The sequence below is a fragment of the Phaethon lepturus genome, unplaced genomic scaffold (assembly GCF_000687285.1).
Source record: "Phaethon lepturus isolate BGI_N335 unplaced genomic scaffold, ASM68728v1 scaffold4389, whole genome shotgun sequence".
In the NCBI taxonomy this organism is placed as follows: Eukaryota; Metazoa; Chordata; class Aves; order Phaethontiformes; family Phaethontidae; genus Phaethon; species Phaethon lepturus.
The window spans coordinates 10645-35300 of record NW_010561066.1 but is presented as its reverse complement, the minus strand read 5'-3'; the positions used below and the strand labels follow the sequence as shown (position 1 = coordinate 35300).

The 24656-nt window shown below is 43.4% G+C and overlaps 1 protein-coding gene across 1 annotated transcript in view; it reads right to left on the bottom strand.

Moving 5' to 3' along the window:
* The window catches only part of LOC104626036 (neuronal acetylcholine receptor subunit alpha-7-like), a 34557-nt gene extending 10131 nt beyond the window's left edge, over positions 1-24426 (bottom strand). Inside the window, exons 1-7 of the mRNA XM_010293848.1 lie at positions 24370-24426; positions 22064-22108; positions 20213-20322; positions 17741-17820; positions 15065-15232; positions 12813-13007; positions 11414-11500 (exon numbers count right to left, since the gene is read on the bottom strand). Of these exons, the coding sequence (XP_010292150.1) occupies positions 11414-11500; positions 12813-13007; positions 15065-15232; positions 17741-17820; positions 20213-20322; positions 22064-22108; positions 24370-24426 (742 nt within the window). The remainder of the gene's footprint in view (positions 1-11413; positions 11501-12812; positions 13008-15064; positions 15233-17740; positions 17821-20212; positions 20323-22063; positions 22109-24369) is intronic.
* Between the last annotated feature and the right edge of the window lie 230 nt (positions 24427-24656).

Genomic DNA, 24656 nt, shown 5'->3' with positions numbered 1-24656 from the left:
CATTGGAATAGGCTGCCCAGGGAGGTGGCAGAGTGACCATCACTGGAAGTTTTCAAAAAACCTGTAAACATGGCACTTTGGGTCATGGTTTAGTGGGCATGGTGGTGTAGGGTTGATGGTTGGACTTGATGATCTTGAAGGTCTTTTCCAGCCTTAATGATTCTGTGATTCTGTGTGATTTTGTGAAAGAGCAAAGGCCTGGCTGCTGTATGTCAACTGCTCCGAGGCAGAGCTGGCAGTGACTGACCCCTTCTGGAGGGGACCTTTCTCATTTGCACTCTCTGCCCTGGACAGCTGCCACAGGCTGGGAAAAGGAATCAGAAGACCTGTGTTTGGAGCCCCTCAATATCCCTGACTTACCCCATGACAATCCCCAGGGATACTAAGGTCTGCACTGGTCACCACGAGATGTTCTTCACATGTTTTCCCACCTACATGCTACTTTCTTCAGCAGTTGTGTGTGAACAGAAAAGCTATTTTGGATGTTCAGTTGATCTCTTTCAAGTAGTATGAAGTATTTTCATTTCTACAATTGATTTTCTTCCCTTTCTTTGCCAAAGGAGTCATCATGTAACACACTACCTGGACAGCTCTTTTAACAGGTGTGAGTTGTCAGCCTCTGTCTCAGCACTGTCAGAAGATGATCAGGTGCTGTTGTCATAGCAAATATGGATCTAATACAACCACAGATAGCCAGAAAGTCTTTTTAATACATCAGTGACAACAGCTATTTGCTCTTGCAGGTAGCCTCTGACATCACCTATATCAAAAGCATGGCAATGGCTTGCAATTCATAGCTTGAGGGGCTTCCAGTACCATTTTGGACCTCCTGTGCCATTATCTGATGTTAGAGAAGAACCTTAGGATTATTTTAGAGATGTTTTGGAATATCTACTGCTGGAGTGGAACTAGGTTTACTTTAAGGACTGATTAGGAGTAGGGTAAATAAACCAGAAATACTAGATCATTCCAGATAGATGCTTTGCCTTGTTGATTTTATCACTGAACACTGACTGAGAAAGCAGTATATTATTGAGATTTGTTAACATAGTTTATCATAGGAAAGGCAGAGCTTCTCCATTGTGACCCGTTACAGTCTTGCTGTTCCTATGGAATAATAGGGGAAGGAAGAGAGTATTGTGCTCCAGTATCCACAGTGATCAAGCTAGATACCTACTACTGGTGTTCCTGTTTGCATTCCTTCTTTGCAGGAAATGTCAGGTTTTACATGGGAACCAAAGGACTGGTTTAGAGCTGCTCTAAGATCATAAGGACCTAGCCAGGTCACTTCAGTCGTTCAGTGCTGAGTGCTTTGTGTTTCTGGTGAACTGTCAGGAAACGGGAGAAATGTCCCAGAGAATGCACAGCATGAGATATTCACTACTCCTCCTTCTGAAAAGGTCCAGGTTAATGAACTGAAGCCTGTGGAGGATGCAGGAAACCTCAGACACCAGCAGAGGGACTTCCAAACACCCTGGACAAGCTTGAGGAATGGGCCTGTGTGAACATCATGAGGCTCAGCAGGGCCAAGTGCAGGGTCCTGCACCTGATCGGGCCAACCCCTAGTATTGGGGGATGGAGGGATTGAGAGCAGCCCTGCTGAGAAGCACTTGGGGGTACTGGTGGATGAAAAGATGGACATGAGCCGGCAATGTGTGCTCATAGTCCAGAAGGCCAACCGTATCCTGAGCTGCATCAAAGAAGCATGGCCAGCAGGTCGAGGGAGGTGATTCTGCTCATCTATTCCGCTCTGCTCTGGTGAGACACCACCTGGAGTACTGCCTCCAGCTCTGGAGCCCTCAGCACAGGAAAGACATAGACCTGTTGGAGAGGGTCCAGAGGAGGGCCACAAAAATGATCAGAGGGATGGAACACCTCTCCTCTGAGGACAGGCTGAGAGAGTTGGGGTTGTTTAGCCTGGAGAAGAGAAGGCTCCAAGGAGGCCTTATTGCAGCCTTCCAGTACTTAAAGGGGGCTTTTAAGAAAGACAGGGACAGACTTTTTAACAGGGCCTATTGCGATAGGGCAAGGGGTAATGGTTTTAAACTAAAAGAGGGCAGATTTTGACTAGATGTAAGGAAAAAATTTTTTCATAATGAGGGTGGTGAAACACTGGAAGAGGTTGCCTAGAGAGGTGGTAGATGCCCCATCCCTGGAAACATTGAAGGTTGTGTTGAACAGGGCTCTGAGCAACCTGATCTAGTTGAAGATGTGCCTGCTCATTGCATGGGAGTTGGACTAGATGACCTTTTAAGGGCTCTTCCAACCCAAACTATTCTATTATTATACGATTCTTCTTTTCTCCTGTGGCAGGGACCAGGGCTGGTAGCTGGGCAGATGCTGTTGTGGTCTACAATCGGTGATGGCAGAGCTTCTCAGAGACTGAGGAAACCAAAATGTGGAGGGGAGATTCCCTTGCTGGTTGATTTACCATAAACAGACAGCAAAGAAACACAGAAGAGGGCATAGGCAGGAAAACCATTTCCACCGTTGTCAAGATTTGGGGTAACTGGGACACCTTGTACCATCCATTAGCTGTCATTGACTGTAGAAAGCAAAGAGCATCATCTCAACTCAGTCCAGTTGGTCCCTCATAAACATGGAACGTCTTAACAGAATGAAAGACTTCAGGATTGAACGCTCTGTCTACCTTTTGGTTATGGTACTTGTAGGGGGCACAGGGGCAGTGTTTTTGCAGTTTTTGAACTCTTCTCCTTCCACATGCTTTTGAAGAATAGAACTAGGTGTTTGAAACGTAAAACTGTTCTCTTTTTGGTTTGGGGTTTTTTTTAAATAAATAAAAAGCATCCAAGACTCATGGTTTTGGGAACAGTGGCATTGATCATGGGACATGAAACTGTAAGAACCACTGTGAATGAGAATTTCTGTTTAACAGAAGAGACTGAGTGGGGTCCTGGGACCAGCAAGGTAGGAGGCAGGACCATGAAAGGGAGGGAGGAAAAACAGTCCACAAAATAAAAGACAGAATAAACTCAAGTGGCAGCATCTGAGAACATACAGGCAGATGACAGAAAATGTAACTGGAGATTAATCTTACTTTCTCTTTCTAGTCAGAACCACTAATGCCTTATGCTCATAACTTAAACCAACCTGTAACTCCTGTAGGTGGCAAAGCACCACATTGCTTGCTTGTCTTAGTAATTTGCAGCCTTGTTTTCTGTATGACTACCTGAAAGAAATCACCCCAAGCATCTGCTGCAACTGTACTTATTCACAGCATAAAAACTTCATTGTTACTGAAATAAGGTAGGCATGATAAAGAATGGCAAGGAGGAGACACAGCTGAAAACGTCATGATAGTAGAGTCCTAAGCAGCAAGTAAGTGTGTTTTGTAAAGAAGCAAGCACAGGAGGTCAGTAAAAGAAGACAGAGAAAAATGCAGTTTTGTTATCTGGAGGTGAAGGTAACTTAATTTTTATTGTGCACTATTTGACACATCCAGCCAAGGTGTCAAATATCACGTGGATGATAATCATAGGAATTGACAGTTCCTCATATTCAAGAGCCCTGTGTTCCCCTTTCAAACATTCTCTGCACATGCCAGCTCTGAGGTGTTCCACACTTTCTGCTAAAATCCTTTTAGAGCAAAATACAGATTCTTCATTCTAAACCAATGGTGTTATTTTGGAGACACCTGGAGAGAAATAATTATTTGCAGCACTTTGGAGTTATTTGGGCATGGAAAAAAAATCAGAAATTATTAAGAACTTCCGTGCAAGGGCATGCCTTGAATTTCCAGGTATAAGAGGTATTTATGGGAGAAACAAATCATCCAACTGGCCTGAGAGGTCTGAACATTTCATTTCAAGATTTGGCTTTTGGGCAGAAGCATGCCTTACCTGCTTTGACAAAGTACTTTGAAAGTGATACTTCCTCAGAGGGTTGGCTGGGGTGGAGGGAGAGCAGCCAACTCAGAGCTTATTGCAGCTTTGGGCTCAAGCTGAAAGCATCCTGCTGTGGGTGCTCCTGGCTGTTTCTCTGTGTGACTGTTGTTTCTGTGCCACCTGGGGGCCTGAACTCAAAGACTGCAGTAACTTTGGACTAATACAGGAGTAAGAGCTGGGCAGGGTTTTCAAAGTAAGCATTTTAGGGTCTCTCTCTGCATGCTGTCGTCCTGTTCTCACAGCAGTGGGACTGCAGCACAGTAAACGAGAGGTGAGTGCAAGATGGACGTGGGTGGAGAAGGGACCCCATAGCCAGTGTCTCACAGCAGAGTGGAACGAGAGGTGAACACCTGCTTACTAGGGCTGGGGGCTTAATGGCGTTTTCTTAAAAACAAAACATCTGGTGCTGGAAGCAACCAGGATCACAGGGGGAGAGGTAAAAGTGGGGACAGCTACAAAATTTTCAGTGTTATGTGGCCCCGAATGTTTTCCCCCTCTGGAGGTGATATTGCAGGCGGGGAGAAAGAAGAGTCAGAAAGCTGTGCTGGTTATGGTCATAACTGTGTTGCTTTCAATTTTCCAGAGCCATGCCTTTTGGCCATGTCTGACTTTAGCATGGGATGTGGGTTGATCTGTCTTTCTGAAAACCTGGTTGATTTTGGTAGTAACTAAACATTACATTAGGAGTTGAATTTTTTTTAAGTCTATGAGTCCAAACTAGCAGCTTATACTGAGACATTGATTTTTTAAGACATTCCTCCAGCAGTGCAAGATGAATGAGATTCTGATCACTGCTTTATCAGGTACCACTGGATGGGAGTAAACATGACCACCAGATGTGTAATCCTAAGGAGGTTCTAGTCAAAGGATAGTCATGAAGGAGAAGAGTTACAGTTAGGAATCTGCCTTGACTTAAGACAACTTGTTCCTTAGTGACTTCTCAACGCATGATTTCCTAGCCTTAATTAAAAGGTTGCTTTAAAATGGAAAACATAGTTTAATGAAACAGGTCAGGGATATGGAGACCATAAACTGGAGGCACAGTCCTCTTTAAAAAAAGGAATTCAGGCGTATGTCTATTGTCTAAGGAAGGAACACATCCTTTCTTCAGAGATGTTCATAAAACCATTACCAAAAATGGATCTCATTATCCAGTGTTGTTTACATGAATCATATTGTCTTTACAGAAACAAAAAAGCCCTTCCAGTTTACATCTAAATGCCTCAGATGTAGTTCTCATATTGATTACCTAAGTCTTTAGTTTCAATGGGCAGGCCCTGAGCTTGTACAAAAGCTCTAACAGAAATAACAGTACTTGTTTAATTTTCGTTTTGTCACTGAACCAGAAAATCAACCAAATAAGGATACCCCTTATTATACAATGAACTAAACTAGGTGGAACGGTGTTATGTGATAGGGGCAGGAAGGTGCGTGAGAACCCCATGAAATTACTGGTATTTATAGTGTGAGACAAATCTGTGCATAATTGCATAGTTTTTTAGAAGCAGAAAGAACAATTGTTATATACCTGAGCTGTATCACACGGGCTTTATGATTGTACCCAGTGATTAGTGCATTCAGACCAGTAATTTCAGATGTGTAACACATCTGGAGTTCTCTGCATTTCTGTAATAACCTTTCCTCAAGTAATGAACTGCAGCTGTCTACTTACTCCTGATAAAGTATTTTTAAAGAGAGAAATTAAAAGTGAGCCAAATCACAAGTGCAGCCAGACACACTTCCCATGAGGCATGATTAAGCTATACTAGGAAGGGTAAGTTTAGGACACAGCTGCTGCTGTATAGTCATAGTCTGAAAGTCTTTTAGGAGCTACACTCCAGAGATTTTAAGTGCCAGGAGGGACTTCCAGGAGCCTGTAGTGAAACGAGCCTTGTTCATACAGTTGACTTGTCTTGGATTCTGGCCAAACTCCTGTGTTTGTAGATGTCAGAGGAGTTTAATGCTTTTGATCCAAATGTCTGAGCTGGTTTCTGTGGCTATGGGTGGTTAATGTTTTAAACAGAAAGAGGCATCTTTGCTCTCATTCACAGACTTCTCCTTTCTTTGGCATTGAAGACGAGTTTGCAGAAGGGCAGGATTCAACTTCTGAAAGACTGCAGTGCCTTGCTTCGCATGTATGCATGCTGCTGGAAACTGGGATCTGGAAACATCTTGTTCCCCCAAAAAGGGAGGCTTTCCTGGAGAAAGACCGGAGTAGACATACTGCTGAACAAGGAGTAGCTTGTTACTGATGTGAATGCAAGCCCCAAGAAAGCTGAGTGAGAACAGGGGGCAAATTTGGTGACCCAGTCTGTCCAGCTGGAACATTTCTTGGCACAAGAAGGGGCTGGCTCACTGTGGAAAGGAAAGCTCTACCCATGACCCTGCAACGTAGAGGAGCAGCAGGGTCCTGATGCTCAAAGGTGTTGAGCAGCCTCCTGTTGATCCCTAGGCCAAGCTTTGCCACTTGCTCTTTACAGAAAAGAATTTGGTTTACTTTTAACATGTATTAACATAGCAGGCTATGTAGAAATGGGAGTTCATCGTGTTGGGAAGTCTCCCACGTGGAGTAAGAAAGTTTCTGGCCTGGGCTGCTTTACGAACAGACAATGCAGAGGACATACCAAGGAATGGGGGACCCACTTTGCAGAGAGGTAGAAAAAAGCAAGTGTCTTGCCTCACCTGCCTCCTTGTGATTATTTAGGCTGAGAGGCACTTCATTTACTGTAAATGTAAGTTGAGGTCAAGGGGGAGTGGCCTCAAGTAAGAAGAATTGGGATATGATTTCCATATTTCTTTGCAAATATACCAGACCTCAGAAGCCAGCTCTTTTCTTGGTGTCATATTAGACCAGCATACCTTTGCTCCCTCAACAAAGGCTATCTAAACAGTAGCTGTGAGAATTCCCCATGTTATTACACTCAAGTAGTTAAAGCTGAGGTCAGAAGACGGAGAAAAGTAAGAGGTACATTATGATAAGCCCTAGTGTTTTTGTGCTGGCAAAGGCTGGGAGTGTTCATCTGGGTCCAGGTAGGTGTGGATACATGTTTGATTTTAAAAACCCAGACCTTAATAATATAATGCAGATTTTAAAACTGCGTGGGGTCACATTTTCAGAGAATTGTTGCTCCCACATTCATGAAGACCAGTGATAGTGGCTTTTCTGCAGTGGATCTTTCTAATTCAAGATCAAATTACTTGTATGCTTCCCCAACCACATGCTTTAGATTTGTTTATTCCTGTAACCTAGTGCTAACTGTGCTGATTCTCCAAAAATTGAACAATCTGCCCAAGTGTCCTCCCTTTCCTCACACTCATTCCTAAGGATTTTCAACTGGACCAGAGATCACACTGAATGACTGTGATCATGACCAGGTATATCCAGTTCAGCAGCTAAAATGTTCCATTTGGGATCACATATAAGATCACTGTGGAGAGACTATGCTGTGCTACCCTGTTAGAGTAAGGATAAGACTTTCAGAGCTCAAGATACTGTAAAATCACACAGCCCAGCCTCGAGCACTTTCTGAACAAGAGCTGTTTGGGTGCAGAAGGCAAATGAGTGAGCAGTCTTTCTCTGCCTATTTGGAGTGGAGCAAGGAGTTAGTAGCAGGGTTTTAAACTAGGAATACTGTGGGAAATTACGACTCAGATTTATATGGAGAAACAGTGGTCAAGGGTGGAAAGAAAATGGTGGTCAGAGCACAAAAGTCCTCAGAAATGGTGAAACAAGGTGGAGGGTCTCACCTCCAGAGTGAGCAAATGCATGAAGTCTGGGAAATAGCAGGAGCAACTGGAACTCTGCATGTGGTCATGAAACAATAATGTTTCTGGGATAACTGACATGTGGAGGGACATGTCTCACTACTGGAATGCTTTGATGCATAAGTACGAGCCCTTCAGGGTGGACAGACAACCAAGACAACATGGGTTGCCCTCTATGTGAATGAGCCACTTGGATGTGAGGGGCTCCTCTATGGGGTGGATGAGAGCTGCTGGAGAGCTTATGAGTCATATCAGTGAAGAGGCCAATGAGAGTTCTGCTGCGGTGAGAGTGCATTATAGACCACCAAAACACAGTGGATATGAGGGTGGGGTCCTCTTAAAGTAACCCAGGGAAGCCTCTCTATCACAGATCCTTCTTTTCACAGGGGACTTGGACCTCCCTGATGTCTGCTGAAAAGGAAATACGGTGTAATGCAAACAGTCAAGAAGATTTCTCAAGGTTGTTAGCGATAATACAAATACAGGACAGACCAACTGTACTGTGGTAGTGCACAGCTAGTTCTGCTCTGCATTAATAAGGAAGAACTGGTTGGGAGCATGATAATGGAAGCCTAGCCTGTAGTTATTATGAAACAGTGGGGTTCAAGACCATGAAGGGAGTAAGGAATGAGAACAGTAGGGTATAGAACTTGGACTTCAGGTGAACAGACTTCTAATTTTTCAGGAAACTAGTAGCTGGCATCCCACTGGGGAAAGCCCTGAAAGATAAAGCAGCACAAGAAAACTGTGAGGGCTTAAAGTATAGCAGCCTCCAAGTGCAAGAAAAGTCCCTTCTATTACTTAGAGAACAAAACAAACACATCAGGTGAAAAGTGTGGCTAAGCCAGGAACTCATGGCGAAGCTCCAGTGCAGAAGAAGGAAAATTTAGAAGCGTTGCCTGAGCATTAGGGTTGATGTTAGGAATGATAAAGCTCAGGAACTGAGACAGCCAAAGGAGTCAAGAGCAACAATAAGAGTTTCTAGCACTACACAAACAGTAAAAAGCTGAACAAGGAAAATGAGTTTGCTGCTGAACGGGGAGGATGATTTAGTGACAGTGGACGGAGCTAAGGCCAAGGCAGCGTCTACTTTGCCCCAGCTTTTGCCAGCAAGGTCTCCTATCAAGGTCTCCTAGCATATGTCTCTGTGCTTTGCGATATGGTTCAAGGATGAGGGAAACAACCAGCAATGGATGAGGATGGATTCAGGAATTGATTGTGAGAACTGAACCTGCCCAAGTCCATGGAACCAGATAGGTGTTACCAAGAGTACCTAAGGGTATCATTGCAAGGCCACAGAGATGGGGCAAGTTCTCTGACAACTGGAGAAAGATAGATGTTGCACCCATCTTCAAAAAAGTCCAGAAGGACAATCCACAGAACTACAGTCCTGTCATTCTGACTTTGGCTGCTGGATAAATCAGTGAGTGAGTCCTTGGGTAACATTCCTGGACACTTGAGGGAGAAGGTGGGCACTGGGAACAGCCAGCCTGCATTTATCAAGGATAAATCACGTCTGACCAACATTATTGCCTTCTATAATAAAATAGACAATATTTGCAGACACGGGGAGAACAGCAGATGTCATTTACATCAACTTTAGTAAGACTTTTGACACAGTCTTCCACTTCCTGAGGTCCTTTCCAACCTGAACTCTCTCATGATCCTATGAAAAAAAAGCTTCCATTGCATGGGAATGGTCAAATTTCAAACCATGCAGCCTGAGTGCACCCCAGTGTGTCAAGTTCCAGTTTGCTTTTGGGCTGTAACAGGGAGGAACCAGATGACAGTAGTCACAGGATTGTTTTAGACATCCTTCATCTGGATACCTCACCTCAGTCTCCAGGGTGCAAGGATGTGCATCCATATGCAAGGATTATTCTTTTACAGTGTTTCACAATACAAAATTTGTCTAATGAACAGATGAAACAACTAGACTCTGTTTGACCTACATGACAACTTTGAGAGGTGTGTTTCTAATACATTTGATATGCTCTAATTATTTGGGCATTAGGAAAATACTTGCAACAATACATGTCAACAAGACATAGTCATGTGAAGAGAGTCCATTATCATGTCCTTGAATTTGTGATACAAAAAGAGTGAAAAGATGTAAGAGATCATAATAGTTGAGCCAATATCCACCTGGAGAATGGGGACTTGATGCAGTAGGGTTCCCCAACACCACTGATATGTGATGTTCACATATCTATGTTGTGATAAGTAAAAATGAATCTGTTATTACAGCATCAAAATCTGTAATAATGTATAATTATCATAGCTTTTCTTGATATAAATCTTACTTTCTATGATAGGGGACTGTATCAGTAGAAGCTGGCCTGGTTAAAACTAGTGGACTGGGCATAGGCAAGTCCATCTATTTACTAATTTCAAACAGCTTTTGTTATGTATTACACAACGCAGAATTATGTGAAGACTGGTACAAGATGCCCTGTGTCCCCTCCCTACACATAGCATTTCTCTTAAAGTTGTATCTGCTTCTGTGGAGTTCTAGGTACATGTTCCAAGAGATGTTTTGTTAGTTTTTTGGAAGCTCCTGTGTGACTCAGAGGCAAGAGTTCTGCTGACTTTCAGTAAGGTGTCCAAGTTATTTAGAGGGTTATTTAGAGGCTTTCAGAAACTCTTGCCTATGGGCATTGTTGCTTTTAAAGTCACATAGCCACCCTCCTTCCCCAGAGTTAGGTCTGAGGTTTTAATCTTTGAAGTGAGTTAATGACATCCGAGTAAATGCTCTTTTGTCCTATTCATGGTATAACTTGTGCGAAGCTTTAATTATACAATGGTGATAACAACTATACAACTTCCATCAGCATCTAGATACATTGTTGAATATTTTGTTTATTTTTACTGTCTGGAATGTGCACTGTAGTCATGATTTGTATGCAAAGATAGACCTTAGGTCAGGAGATGATAATTAAACAGGTTCTGAATCTTCCTGTGGTGTTCATACTTCTTTCTTTTGTGAACCAGAACAGGTTTATTTTCCCTACCCTGTTATGAGGCCAGGGAATAATGTTTTCTCCTGTTCACAGTTGAGAAACTGAGGTAGAGCGATGGTCATATGAAAACAGAGGATATAACAATGCTTGTGTTGCCCATGTTCCCAAGATGATAATCTGTCCCTTAGTTTTCAGCATATGTTAAAAATGTTCCAGTGTTATGTTTTAATTTTGAGTGTAGTATCCTAACTTGGTCTCTGGGTAGAGAGAAGAGGAGGGGAAGGGGGCAAGCAGGGAAGAGATGCATAACAGCAGGAAAGGTGGATGATGCGGAAGAAGAAAGATGAATTTTCTCCAGCCAGGAGCACTGAGATCTTCAAATGCTCTCTGTGCACACAGCTTCATCCAAAGTGCTGTTGAAGGGACTTTATGGACCAACTCAATGGATCCAGAGCCAGAGCTGAGTACTATTCCAGTATACCACTTGTGCCTGTGCACTGGCAGTGTTGGCTTTACACTTTGCCTACCCAAAACCTCCTTGTGTGTTGATTCTATGTCCCCTAAATTCTTGCGGTTACCAGCTTATTTGATATTTCCAGAACCTTTTTGTATACCTCATGTAAACTCTTTTCATATACACAAACAGCAAAGCCCAGACAGAGATTTTCTCCTGACATTGCTGAAATGCAAAACTATAGTAACAAAAAGAGTCTGTCAAATAGGGTTTGAACAACTCTGGAGAAGCATCATACATTGTGCACAGAGCACGGAAAATAAACTTACCTATTAGTGGCACTGAGTCAGAAGTTGCAGGCATGATCTCAGCCACAAGAAGCATGAATACAGTCAGGGAAAGCAGGACAGTGATACCTGCAGGGAGTGAACATGCAGAGGAAGGATGAGGAACATGAACTCTGGCAGCTGCTTCTCTGATGTCTTTGCTGTTAAATATAACCTTGTCCTGATTATGGCTAAGCCAAATCCATGACTTCATGTCTATCAGTGCACATGAGAACTTCCACAAAGTAAGAGCGTTTTTAGATGCAACTTTATCTGCTGTTTTTTCACTTTTCTCAATTATGCCCAAACCCTTGCTCCTCTTAAAGTAATGGAGAAATCTTTCCTGCCGAGTGAAATGAAGCTTGCAGAACTGGTAAACTACATTACTTTTCCAAAACATAGTGCAAACAAAGCCCAGATGGTTATTAAGGGCCAGGAGAGACTTGCACAGACATGAGTCTAGTTTTTAGCTATTGCATATTATATAACACCCTCCAAAGACCTGTAGACTGTATTAAAAGAAACTTTTTGTTTGTTCTATCTGAACAGACTGTTGCTAAACATAACATAACTGCCCTGGTACTGAGAAATCATAACATCAATGCATGAACATTATCTCCTATTTTTGTGTTAACATTGTCCTTCAGCTCAAATAACTCTTTTCCTCCTCTCCATCCTATCTTTCATAGACAGCAATTGTATCCCTCATAGCCTGTGTTTTACTTCTTGTAAGACAGGTTGCTCAGATCCCTGATTCTTCTACTAACACTGAGGGCACTTTATGTGATTTAAAGGTCTCTGTCCCGGTTGGAATTGTGCACAATTAACTCTTGAGGTCTTGCCAGGGCCAGTCTTGTGTTTTTCCATCTCTGCTCTTTCTTCTCTTGGAAGCACTCCTCCTGTCTTTATCGACTCACACAACAGTAAATCTCATTTAGCCCTTCCTTGGCTGTCACTGCTTTGCATTCATGGGGGACTCATGGCTTGGTGGTTTGGGAGCTGAACTTGGAAGGTGAAAATCCAATGCTCAGCTGCTGCTACTGCTCACAACCCTTCACTCTCTGTGTCTTAGTATGTCCTATCTGAAAAACAGAGTTAATCTGCTGTGAAATCCATTGAGATGTACTGAAGAACAGAACAACAGGGACGACAGAGTACTATCACTGCTGCCTGTGCCAACGATTAGTTTTGCCTCATATCAGGGTAAAATCCAGATGATTTTAGAATTGTTTAGCACAAGGTGTGTGAATGCAATACAGAAAGTTGTTACCCTGGTTTCTGCAATGAAACAAGTGTTTCTACTGCTCCTCCAGGGAAATCTTTACTCATCAAGCACTATCAGGTATTTATTTTCCAGCTTATAGGAAATGCTTATGAAAGAAATTAATTCTTTAGCACTTACCTAAAGAAATCTTCTCCCCTGAATCAGCTGGCAAAAGGAAAACAAGCAGTGCCAAGCCAGATATGAGAACACAGGGAATGAGTAGGTTCAAGCCATAGTAGAGGGTGCGTCGGCGCATGGTGATGGTGTATGTCACGTCTGGGTATGGCTCTTTACAGCATTCATAGTACATTTCATTCCTCTTTCCTGGGACACCTACAGAGAGGGAGGACAGGCAGTGCGGAGAGGTGCAGGACTCCCAGGTATCCTTTTGGAATGGGCCAAGAACTCATGGTTTATGAGCCAATGAGTGGCACCTCTGCCACACATTGTGCATTGAAGAGTGCTTCTAAGTGTCCTGTGGCAATTGATAAGGGAGAAAGACACTCACAGATCAGTTACCAGGCGAAAGTAATGTTCTAACACTTGTGGCCAGTGATGCACACATGGATGAATAGATTAAAGGAGACAAGGACAATATGCTTGGTTCAATGTTGTTTGAAAGCTGAAATACATCTCTACAGGGTTAAATGAATCAAGGTAACTCTTAGTGTGTCAATGTCTTCAGCAACATCTGAGGCAACAGTGCAAGATGTCTGCTCTTCCTAGTCCACCTTCTGTGTTTCCTAGGGTTTATTTTCATGCCTTCTGAGTCATTAGAACCGGGCTTAGCCAAGAAAGCTAGACCAGATCAAAACAGTTCTGAGAATCCCAACATCAACAAGGAAAGATTTGCAAGCAGTGGCCAAAGATTAACTCAGTAGAATGTGCATTCTGCCTTTCTGCATCCAGGGAATGGTGACAAACAGCTGACATCATGTTCGCTAGCCCATGCAGGGGATTTTCTGTGTGACAAGTGCCACCAGTTTTTATTTTTCTATCATTCTCTTATAGATATTTGGTTTGTTTTGTTAGGAAAAACAAACAGGATACGGTTTAATTTTCAAAAGGGATGTCAAGTTAAGCTTAAAGTCTGTGATATCTGAAGGTTAAGAGACAGAGTTGTCCAATATAAATGTATTGCAGGTCTGGCCATGGTGACCCATCTGCAGTAGACTATCTGAGATGCTGCATAGCAGGGACTACAGGAACACAGGAAATACCAGGGGAGCTGGAAGAACTCAGCATCTTGTATCTTTCATGCCACCATTGCTCACACCTTTTTTATTTCTGTGCACATGACAGAAGATGTGACAATGTGTATGTTTTGGCAGAAGTGAGGCAAACTCTCCATAAAGAATATGTCCATGGCTTTCCTGGGGCATTTCTTAATGCTTTTGCCATATGGGCTAGATAAGGGCCTGTTTTGTCCACCCCTGGTCAAGGTTGAAGGCAGATAAACCACAGGCCAGTCTCTTAATCAGATATACAGTGTTACTGGACATAAATAATCACTATAAAGGAGGACTGGAAAGTCAGAAGTGCTCTGAAATGGATGGACTTTAGGACAACTTCCCTATGAAGTCCTTTGTCTTCTTATGTCAGGGCTGTGTTTCTGATTATGTTATTTCTCAGATGCCCTGAATGCTAAAACTACTGCATGAAGTTGGTCAGTGACAGTTATTTCCTTGTCTACATATCCAGACTAGATGATGAACTGTTCCTTCTGCAAGCTCTCCTTAGAGTGTTCTAAGCTTTATCAATTTCCATAGCATTGTTTCTGACTTACTTATAACTACATAAATAAGTTCAAAATAAGTCATTAGGAGCTCATTCTGAATAACCAGCTCTGGGCACATTCCTCTTTCAAAAATCTAAGTATCTTCCAAAGCACTGAAGGAAGAGAGACATGCTGAACTGCAGTTATTTGCAGTTATTATGAACTGGTAGACACTTTGATGGTTTTCTCGGTGAGAGAGATACATCTCTGTAAAAGTTGATTCCAGTTTTACTGAAATAGTGTTTTTTACACCAATCAGTTTTTGACTGATGTGCTAGAGTAGATGTCACAGTAGTGTTCTGTGCACCTACATAAGACACACCCAAGTTTAGTACTGACAAACTGCTCAGATGCATCAGGACCAGTAGATTTCATTTATGTTCTCAGTTGCAGGCAATTGTTTCAGAACAGTGTTTTCAGACACAGTTCAATGAATGCGTCTGAAAGGTTTTCTCTGATGTGTGATTTTTTTTTTCTTTTTCTTTTGCTGCCTCTTACATAGAAACTTCTAATATCTAATATTTCATGTCCCGGTGGGATTGATCATTTATGTATATTTGGGGTTTGTCTTTGAAAATTAGGCTACAGAAAATTTTTAGGCCAGCCAATTTACCTACTAAATCCCATTCTCCATTTGAGATGTAGTTGGAAATATCAGCCTCGAGCATCTGCAGGTCAATCAACCAGCCACTGTGAGTCCAGGAGCCAAACTTCAAATCACACTTCTGCACATCAAAGGGGAACCAGCGGACATCAATGTAACACGTGCTCTTCAAAATGCCTGTGGATAGAAATCAGTCAGAATCAAGCATGTGCAGGGTGCAATTCATCTCTACGCCTATCTGTCCGATTGACTGTGAGCAACTTTCTCCTCCAAAAGTCTGTATGATGTAGTCATGGGGTAACCAAAGAAGTAGCACAGGAGGAAGATGCTGCCATGAGTGGAATAACCTCCCTTCCTGGGGCACCAGTGAAGACCCCTCTCTCTTTCACTGCGTCCTTGAAGTAGGTTGCCCGGGATACTCGGGCAATGCAGGAGCAGCCCAGCCTCTTAGTGCTGGCTGGCCCCAGCAGATCACAGGCAGTGCTGCAGGGCCTAACAGGAGCATGGAGTACATAGATGTCCACACACTGCAGCTGCAAGTACTGCAAAAAGCTCTTTGAAAGGAGTTCCTTGTCAGACCCTGCATTAGAACCACAGTCCCTTGAAAATACATTGTTATGCCAAACCTTGCTGAGGGCTGGTCTTTACCTTCTGTGTGTTCACCTGGGCGTTGAATTTTACTCTGGATGTGTCTAGTCCATTATCATTATTTCATGTGATATTTTAAGAAGTTTAGGAGATTAATACTTGTATATTGTTGCAAACTAATTATTTCTTTTTTTTTTTTTTTGTTATGCAGCTGAGATAAGGGAAAAAATATAATTGACTACCCCAGCCATCCAGCAGCATGGAGTGCTTGGAGAGTGAGGAAGATGATCTGCACAGTCTGTATTACTGGCAGCTGGTGGCAAAGCACAGAGGTCATCCGTGCAGACCCTCACCCCTGTGGGCCTGCAGCTTTGCAGACTTTGCCTTAGCTCGGCTTACTGCATGCTGACCAGTTCAGAGGCATTGTGTGAAGGACAGGCAGCTTCTGCTTCATTGGAAAATTATCTCCAACTCTGCACTTAGCTTTCCTGTTTGCAGTAATTGTTTCTGTGTGCTCCCTAAAACACCAGCTAATGTGAATCCCAGCTCTGAGTCACCTAACTGAGCAGAGTTTGGTGTTTTGCAGTAAGTTCTTGAGCTGTGCCTTTTGAAGATAAAATCCCAGAAACAGAGATCCTTGATTACTGCTAGCCTGCTGCTGCGAAGGCTGAGCGCATTGTGGCATAACCATATGTGCAAGACCATGACCCTGCACAAACACCACTCCTCTGGGGTGGCTGGGTTCCCTTCATTTGTCTGTTTATGTTCTGGGAGGTCTGACTCCCACTGTCATGACCATTTTCAGATGGGCTACGTGGAGGCTTTTCTCCCAATTTCTTCTGAGTCTTTTCTCTGCTCCATTCCTTAACAGCAGACAGCTGTCCCCTTCTTGTCCTTTCTCTCTCCTCCTCCACCTACCTTTTTTCTTTAATGGAGAGCAGCAGTGAGTACAGCCTGCTCTCAGAGTCATGGGAAATAAAACTTTCATGAAGCTTTGGAAACACCATCTTTTCCACTCTTCAATGTTTTCCAGCGTCTTGATTAATCTAGCTGGTTCTGTGAGCACTTGTTGCTAGTCAGTAGGCTGATTATCAACTTTTTCCTTCTAAAATTTTGCAAAGTAGTTTGGCAGCAGTTAAATCCCTGTAACAAAGGATTTCCTGTGCTTTACGCAACAGATTCCCATTATTACTTTTTATCTCTTTACTCTTTCCTTGAGTTCTTAAGTAACCGATTCTTCATCATGGAGTTTGTAGCTCACCAAGACATGAGCAGGACATCAGATCTGCCCATACAGGCACCCTCTGCATGGAGGTGGAGAAGGGTCTGCTCTGGTACACATCAATTTTATTCCTGTCTCATGTTGCTCCCTGGAGAGCAATCTTATGTATGGATCTGTCCCAGTGAAACCATAGGCATGCTTCAAGGGGTCTCAGGGGTAGGGATCAACAGAGGACCAGCCATCAGGGAAGACCCACTTGGTCCCTGGTGGGCCCTGTGGACATGCTTGGGGTTGGTCAGCCAGCAGCTATGTCCACCACAGTGAGAAAATGTGGGGATAGTCTGTGTATTCACTGGTAGGTCCTGTCTGCTGGGCCCTACAGGCCCTGAATTGACAATACAGATGGAAAGCAGGCTGAGACTCAGGTCTGGATGGCTGAGACCAGTCTCAGATTGTCTTTTCACCCAGAGTTGTAGCCTCAGCCTGGCAAGGAGGACTTCACTGCAGAGGGAGTGCTGCTCTCCGGGTCTCCTCTGGTCACACGCCTCTCCACTCTCAAGAAAGAGCTAATTGGACGGCACATGAAACATGATGTGAGAGTGCATATCACTTTGCTTTGACGACACCTCAGTTGGGCCTCTGAATGTTCTAAGCAAACTGCTTAGGAGAGTGATTTATTGATTTGTGAAGTGGTAAATACACCACTAATAACGGACCTAAATTATTTCAGTGGGTCTGTCCCATAATTACACAGCTTGCAAAATTTCCACAGACTGCTTCTTAAACGCCTTGGTTTCATTCATGAAGGAAAGCTGCTTGTACTTATTCAAAATTACACATTGACTTAAAGCAAACAAATGTTCTCTGTGCCCTACCTGGAGGAATATATTGGCAGGATCCAGAGTAATTCACCAGCACATTTGTGTGAAATGTCGCATCAAATCTTTCATCCGCACTATAACACAGTATAAACAAAGCAAAATAAAGAAAAAACAAGCTGATGTTTGAGTTAAGATGTAGTAACTAACACAAAAATAGTCCTTTGGTTGAATTTAATGCACAGAATGTCTGAATTAAGGTCCTACACCCGGGTGAAGAGTCTACCCTCAATCAGTACCTTGGCTTCTCATAGGCACTGTTGGCTTGCACCCAGGCGTGCTGGTTGCATGCTGTAACGTCCTCAAAGAAGTGAGAGGCAGAGGTCTTGGATGTCTCAGAGTAAAGGCAGAAGTGAAAGGAGCAAAAGTGTCACAGTAGCTGTATCCAAAGATTGGACAATCAGGAAGATTTGGCTTTTCTGGGGCTGTTGGTAGAATCAGGCATCTCACAGTGTAAAGCAAGTTATCTATTACCGAGATATCTGTTGTCAGAGTAATGGTGTCCTGAGGCAACAATTCTGAAGGTTCTTAGGAGGCAGAGGGGCCAAGAATTTGCTTCAAGCAATGGAGGAAGGCACTGGGGAGAAGTTTTAGATTTGGGTCTTGTAGGAGAAGTTTCATTGAGACTCTAAGAGCAGGAACTAGGTGAAAGGGATGAAGAAAAAAAAAGAATTTCTTTAGGATTCCAGCAATTCTGAGAAAAATAAGAGAGTAATGAGCTGGGCAAGGACAAGAATTCTTCAAGGCAGCAGATCTGGGGACTTGCTCCAGAAGGTGTCTTGGAAAGACATTAACTACAGAGGGTTCCCCTGGCTGATGCTGTAGGCCTTGCCTGTCATGGCTATCTACAAGCCTATGTCACATGACTACACTGTCTTACACACCCCGTCTCACAACCAGATGTGGAAATTTCAGTCCCTCCTGTGACCTGCTTTTTATTAATATCTGAGTCTTCAGGATTGTCCCCAGCACAAAACAAAGAGGATAAAATTGAAAAGGCTAAGTGCAGAATAAGTGATAACTATCTAAAGACATAAAAGGCAGCAAGAAAGGTTTTGATAAATGCAAGGAAACAAGGAAAGGACCATATAGATCCATTACTTGCTGTGGAAGGAAAGGAAATAATATCCTGCATCATCTGTGCTGCACTCTTCACAAACCGTGCCTCTCCACAGTTAATTCTCACAGAGTGGCAGTAGTCCAGGGCAGAATAGGACAGGAAGAGGTTAAAGAAGTGTAGAAAAGACAGATTCCAGTTGGCAGATCTAATGAAATTTAGTCTTGAGAACTGAAGGGACTGTCTGAAATACCCTATGAAGTATTATCTATTATCTGTGAGAGGTCCTGAAGAACAGGGAAGGGCTCAGTGAATTAGGGAAGATCAAAGACAATTTTTATTATTTTTTTTAAAGGTGGAATTATAGACACATCAGGCTAACTTCAAAGATATGAGGGGAAAACAGCAGGCACAGATTTGTCAAGGGCCAACTGCATCAAATCAATCTAATTTTCTTACTGAAAAACTGAATAAGAGGAGCCAGGTGATATATCTGAACTTCAGAAAGCCTATGTCACATCATGTTCTTATAAACAAACTACAGTAATATGGACCAGGCTATATGCCTCCTTTTTAAAGACTCAAAAGGGATAAAGAGACTTTGAGGAGTAAAGCTGAAGTAAAAGACACTTAAACAATCCAGGTCACTCCAAGCCTCCTTCAGATATCTTGTAGTGAGGGCTTGGAATGGAAAACGGGTCTTGGTGAACTAGGGAACCAACAGAATGAAATTAAATCTGGATGATTAGAAAGTATTACCCCCAAAACTGTCAGAGAAAGATAGATCAGGGAAAACTTAGTATGACAGCAAGGCTGAAGTACAACTTCTGGGGTTTGTGATAGATCAAAAAGTAACTCCAAAACTAAGATGTTAGTCAGAGCAAAACCGAAATTCCCTCCTCCTGGAAAACATTAAGGAAACATCTGTCTAGAGAGCTTCCACTCCATTCAGCATTGCAGAAGTGCTGGCTAGAGAGCTAGATTCAGCTCTGGAGAAAGAAAAACAGATTAGACAGTGTTCAGAGAAGAAGACGAATGATGGAGAGATTTATAAAATATGAGTGATGAGAAGAAAATCTGTTTGTTTCATTCAGACAGGAATACTATGACAGAGACATGATAATTTTCTAGGAGAGCCATGGTAATTATAAGGAGAATACGGATTGTTTTCTCTCTGTGTTCACTGGGAAAAGGTAAAGAAGACATCTGCAGAACTACAGCAAGGAAGATTTAGATTGGCTATTAGAAAAATCTATTAGCTGGCACTTGTTCATTTTTATTGTTACTGTTTCAAGAGTAACAGCCAAATCCACAGATGGCAAAAGCCCCAGAATACCAGTGAAGCATGGCTGATTTCCAGTATCCAGTGCTATAGTTCTAGGCTCCCACTGGCCGTTGCGCATCTTGCTTACCTGTTATACAGAAGAATGTCTGGTACCCAGATCTGGTCAGCTGGAAATCTCAAGTTCAGCACCCCTGGGTATTCATACTGATCCCAAGACAAGTAAACATCAAACCAGTACTGTTGGCAAATACATACGTCAGATTATATGAGCTAGTAAAAGTCTTCTAAGTTTCCTGGAATATTATGGGAACAGAATGGACTTTGCCAGTATCTATAGCAGTAGTATGATAATAGTTTAATGCTCAACTTTTATTATTAAGGTGGGCATATATACTGAGGAATCCACAGTGTGACAACTGAATTCTGTGAGCTGTATTTTAATTTAGTGTCTAACCTCTCCTCCTTGTGGCCCGAAGCCAGGCATCCCAAACCTTTTCTGGTGGGCTGGCAGAAACTCTGGCAGTAGGCACCTCCATGAGGTATGCTGGTTCCAAGCTGAGGTGGTTTGAATGACTTGGGTATTGTCAGTGGTACATGGACCATGATCTGAGAGTCCCTCTTTGGTGGAAATAATTTAATCTGTTACAAAGGTTGGGTGATTCTTTTAATAAGCACCTTGATATGAGAGGTAGGCAGGTGAATTTTATATCGCAAGGGGTTGTTTCTGATCCCCACTCCTCCATCCCAGCACAAATAGTTAATTCAAGAAAGGGTCAGGCACAGCCTTTGTGCTGAACTTTGTGACTTGCAACCAAGCTCTATGGGATGGCTGCAAGGGAAACAGTTATCGGTGCTATAACTGAAGAACACCTCTGCAAGGGACAGGAGACCGACAGGCTCTGTCTCAACAATCCTGTAGTCTTATAGGTTGGTATGGGTTAGTTTTTGCTATAGAAAACAACTCGTTTCTGCTGCAAATCCCAGCAGGTAGCTGAGGAAGAAGCAGCCTGTTCAGCTGTACTCATTAACATGAGATAGTGTTTCACTGCTAAAGTCAAAGCAGAATTAGTTCAATCATTCAAGTCTCCCACAGGCTTTTCCCTCCAAAGCTGCATCTTTACTGAACACAAGCTATTAAGATCAGTTTATGCACCCTAAGAAAAGACCATATCTCTTGCCATACTCAGCCAGCAGCAGACCTTACAGGAAACTCCCTTCCCCAAAGCCCTCAGTGAGGATCAGTTTTGCTTATCTTGCATGACTGGTGCAGGTCACTTAGCTGGAGCAAGCTGCAGAAGCGGGAGGAGGAATGTTTGTGGATGAGGTTTGTAAAGCATGAGGGAAGGCAATGCTCCCACTGACATGCATGGGCAATGCCAGTAGCAATGCAGCATGAGGCTGCTTGTGGTCCATGGCCACCCCACCACCCAGCCTGAGGAGTCTGCACATGGTCCAGCATGGCTGCATCACTTCTGTGTTTGGGGACAAGTGCTGAGGTTCTTTGTGCCCTGACCTCCACAGGGGCACCCTGGCTTCCCATTTCAGACAGAAGTGGGGATTTTCCCAGAAGCCATGAGTGGAGGGTGCCTGGGTCGTACTGGGTGTCTGGTTCCTTCACAACAAGTCCCCGTCACTGGCCTTGAAGAGAGCCTTGAGCCCCTTGAAGGATCTCTCCTTCAGCTATGGGGATCCTAACTTTGGTCTTTTTGTTACTAGGTCCCTACATCCACTGGCCTAACAAAGCAGTTGGTTTCATTCTCCAAAGGTCAACAGGTCTGCCCAAAGGATTAATGTAGTCTCCTGTATTTCATTTTCAATGCCAAAAGGAGCGCTAGAGAAATTTCAAAGGACTCAAAATTCCTGCTTATTTCACATTATAGACAAGTTAAAAGACAGAAATCTTGCTTTTCAGAAGTCACATTCAGTAATTTGCTATCACAAAGGGGTTTTTTTTCTTTATTTAACACAGGTTACTCACCATCTGCAGCCAAGCATTTGTGATCAACACCTGATTCTTCTCATCCTTTGAACAAAAGGGGCAAGGAAAGGGAAGAGAAGATAAAAAGGGATGAGACTCAAAGTACAGTTTGATTACAGGTGGAAGAGTTTCTGTTTCTTTTAGAAAACCCAGACTCTTGGGGTAAATAAACACAAACTTTATGGAGTAAATTGTGAGCTCAGTGCAAAACCACTGAACCGCATTATACAGCCCAGACAATAATGGCTCTTTTCTATATTTTAAACCTACAGACCTCCTGCATTTATCATTACTGATCAACAACAGAAGTGAAAGTAATAGATAAGTGCTCTTATTTTGTTGGGGACAATCAGACTGTTTACCAAAAGCACAAGTTATTCTTTCTAGTTAGTTGGTCAAAACGAGATGATTTCCAGTACCACACAATATGCTGTAGTTGGAGAAATTTTATATTTTATTTGCTGCTACTGCAAAACAATGGTGAAATGGTGCTGGAAGTGGTGTTCCTTTGGAGTGTTGGCATTATGTAGCTTAGCTCAGGCTGAAAGGGAAGGAAGGGGCTGGCCTTGGGCAAAAGCTAGCACATGGCAAAAGGACACAAATGTTTCCTAAAAGGGAGCTCACATGATGCCTGCACAGACCAGGAGTACCTGCTACAGAGGCCATGGGAAAGAAACTGACTTACAACAGAAACAAAGCCCTCACCCATTTGGTTTCCAGGTGCTTTGGGGAGCACAGGGTGCACAGCTTGCTGCAGTTAGCCTGCAGCTGCAGGGCACTGCAGCACTACTGCCACAATGGGGATGGAGAAGCAGGGCTGCAAAAGTACTGTGGTGCAGATATCCAGATCCACACCCTAGCCTGCTCCAAAATTTGGAACAATATCTAGGACTGTTCCAAATATCACCACAAGCACGCCCTGCACTTCCAAGGACCTGAGGCTGGGGTAATCAGTGGGCTGGCTCACTGTGTGCCCAGCTGACTCCACACCAGAAGCAGGTGTTTCTTCCCCCTCAGAGCATCACCTGTGTTCAACCCTTACCTCTCCAGAGAGCACCCCACCTTTGACTGAGGTGCATCCTGAAGCTTGGTTTTAATGCTGTAGCTGGGGGCAGGCCTGAGCACTGCAGCCACTCTCCCAGAAAACCACATTCTTAACCAAGAGGCATACCAAAACCCAACAGTTTCCCTCTCTGATTCAGCTCAGCCTCTGTTGGACACATTTTGGAAGGCACAGCTATGGCCTGGCCCAGGTGACTCACTTGCCCACACTGACATGGAAATACCTTCAACCTGTTTTCTCCCAGATTGCCACCCTATGGTGCATTGACTTGACTCCACTTCCTATAGATAAGTTGAAATAAACTGATTTGGGCCCCTGAAACACTACTCTAATTAGAGCCAAAGTTTTTGTTTCCTTCCCATTCTTCCATAGCCAAGGAGGAACATAGAACTCATGCAGAGATCAGTGATTAGCTACATTACAAGGAAGATAAGGAGATCTCTGAAGGACAGGGATATGTTTTATCATCAGACAAAGCTGCTGTGAAACTCTGCAGCAAAAACCATCATTGCTGGACCTCAGTGATCAAATCTCAGGGTACAAAGCAAAAATGTGGGAACATGGAGGCACCAACAGGATGCAAACACTCATGGCAGGTATGTTGTAAGAACAGCCAGACAGGGAGCTTCACCAAGATGCAAGATAATGTGTTGGCCTAGCAAATTTCTAAGGAGAATCTCCACTGCCCACTCATGGGTCCGTGCTCAGGCTCTCTCCTGATCAAGTTACTTTCCAGGCTCATGATTATAACTACATGGTGCCAGTGCCTAGCTCCTCCACATGGCTGAGCTACCTATTCACACGTCCCTGTGTGTTCATGCCCTAAGAGTGCATATGGTTTTCTGCAGTGTTTGGGGTGGGACATGTTGTAATTGCAGACTGCTCTCACAGGCATTTAAACCCTACAGAGTACCCTGGGCATGCAGGCGCTCTCTGATCATGTCCTTAATGCAGATGATGATTTAGTGTGTGCTTGTCATTGTCCCCCATGCCAAACGTCTCACTACCACCCCTCATGTTCCACTTGAGTCCATGCCACTTCTACACTTCATTGGCATTCAACATCTAAAAAGCCTGGTCTCCAAAACCACAAGGTAAACCACAGACCTGAAGTAGCCTGGGCTTTTTGGTTCTCTCTGATCCTACATTATACTTTTTTTTGCAGTACTTACAGGCTAATGAGGTAGCAAAGCCAAAACTGCCGCATTCATATTCGAAAAATATGAGTCTGCTCACCTCAAACTACATTCACGATCTCTTTCCTCCCCTCCTCCCCTCCACAGCTACCCTCACAGTACATATGCAAAGAAACTACCTCAGAAGTGCCAGGAAAGATGTGAGCTTCTCATAAGCAAACAGCATCATTTCACACTGAGTTGCATCACTAGCCGTGTGCTTTCTTCTGTAAGGCCTCTGGGTTTACTTCTTGTGTGCTCTGAGCAGACAGGAACTGCAGACTCCTGGGCTAATGCATGAAGCAGAACTGACAGGAGAAGCCTCCTAATTACTTATTTCCCAGCACACAGGATA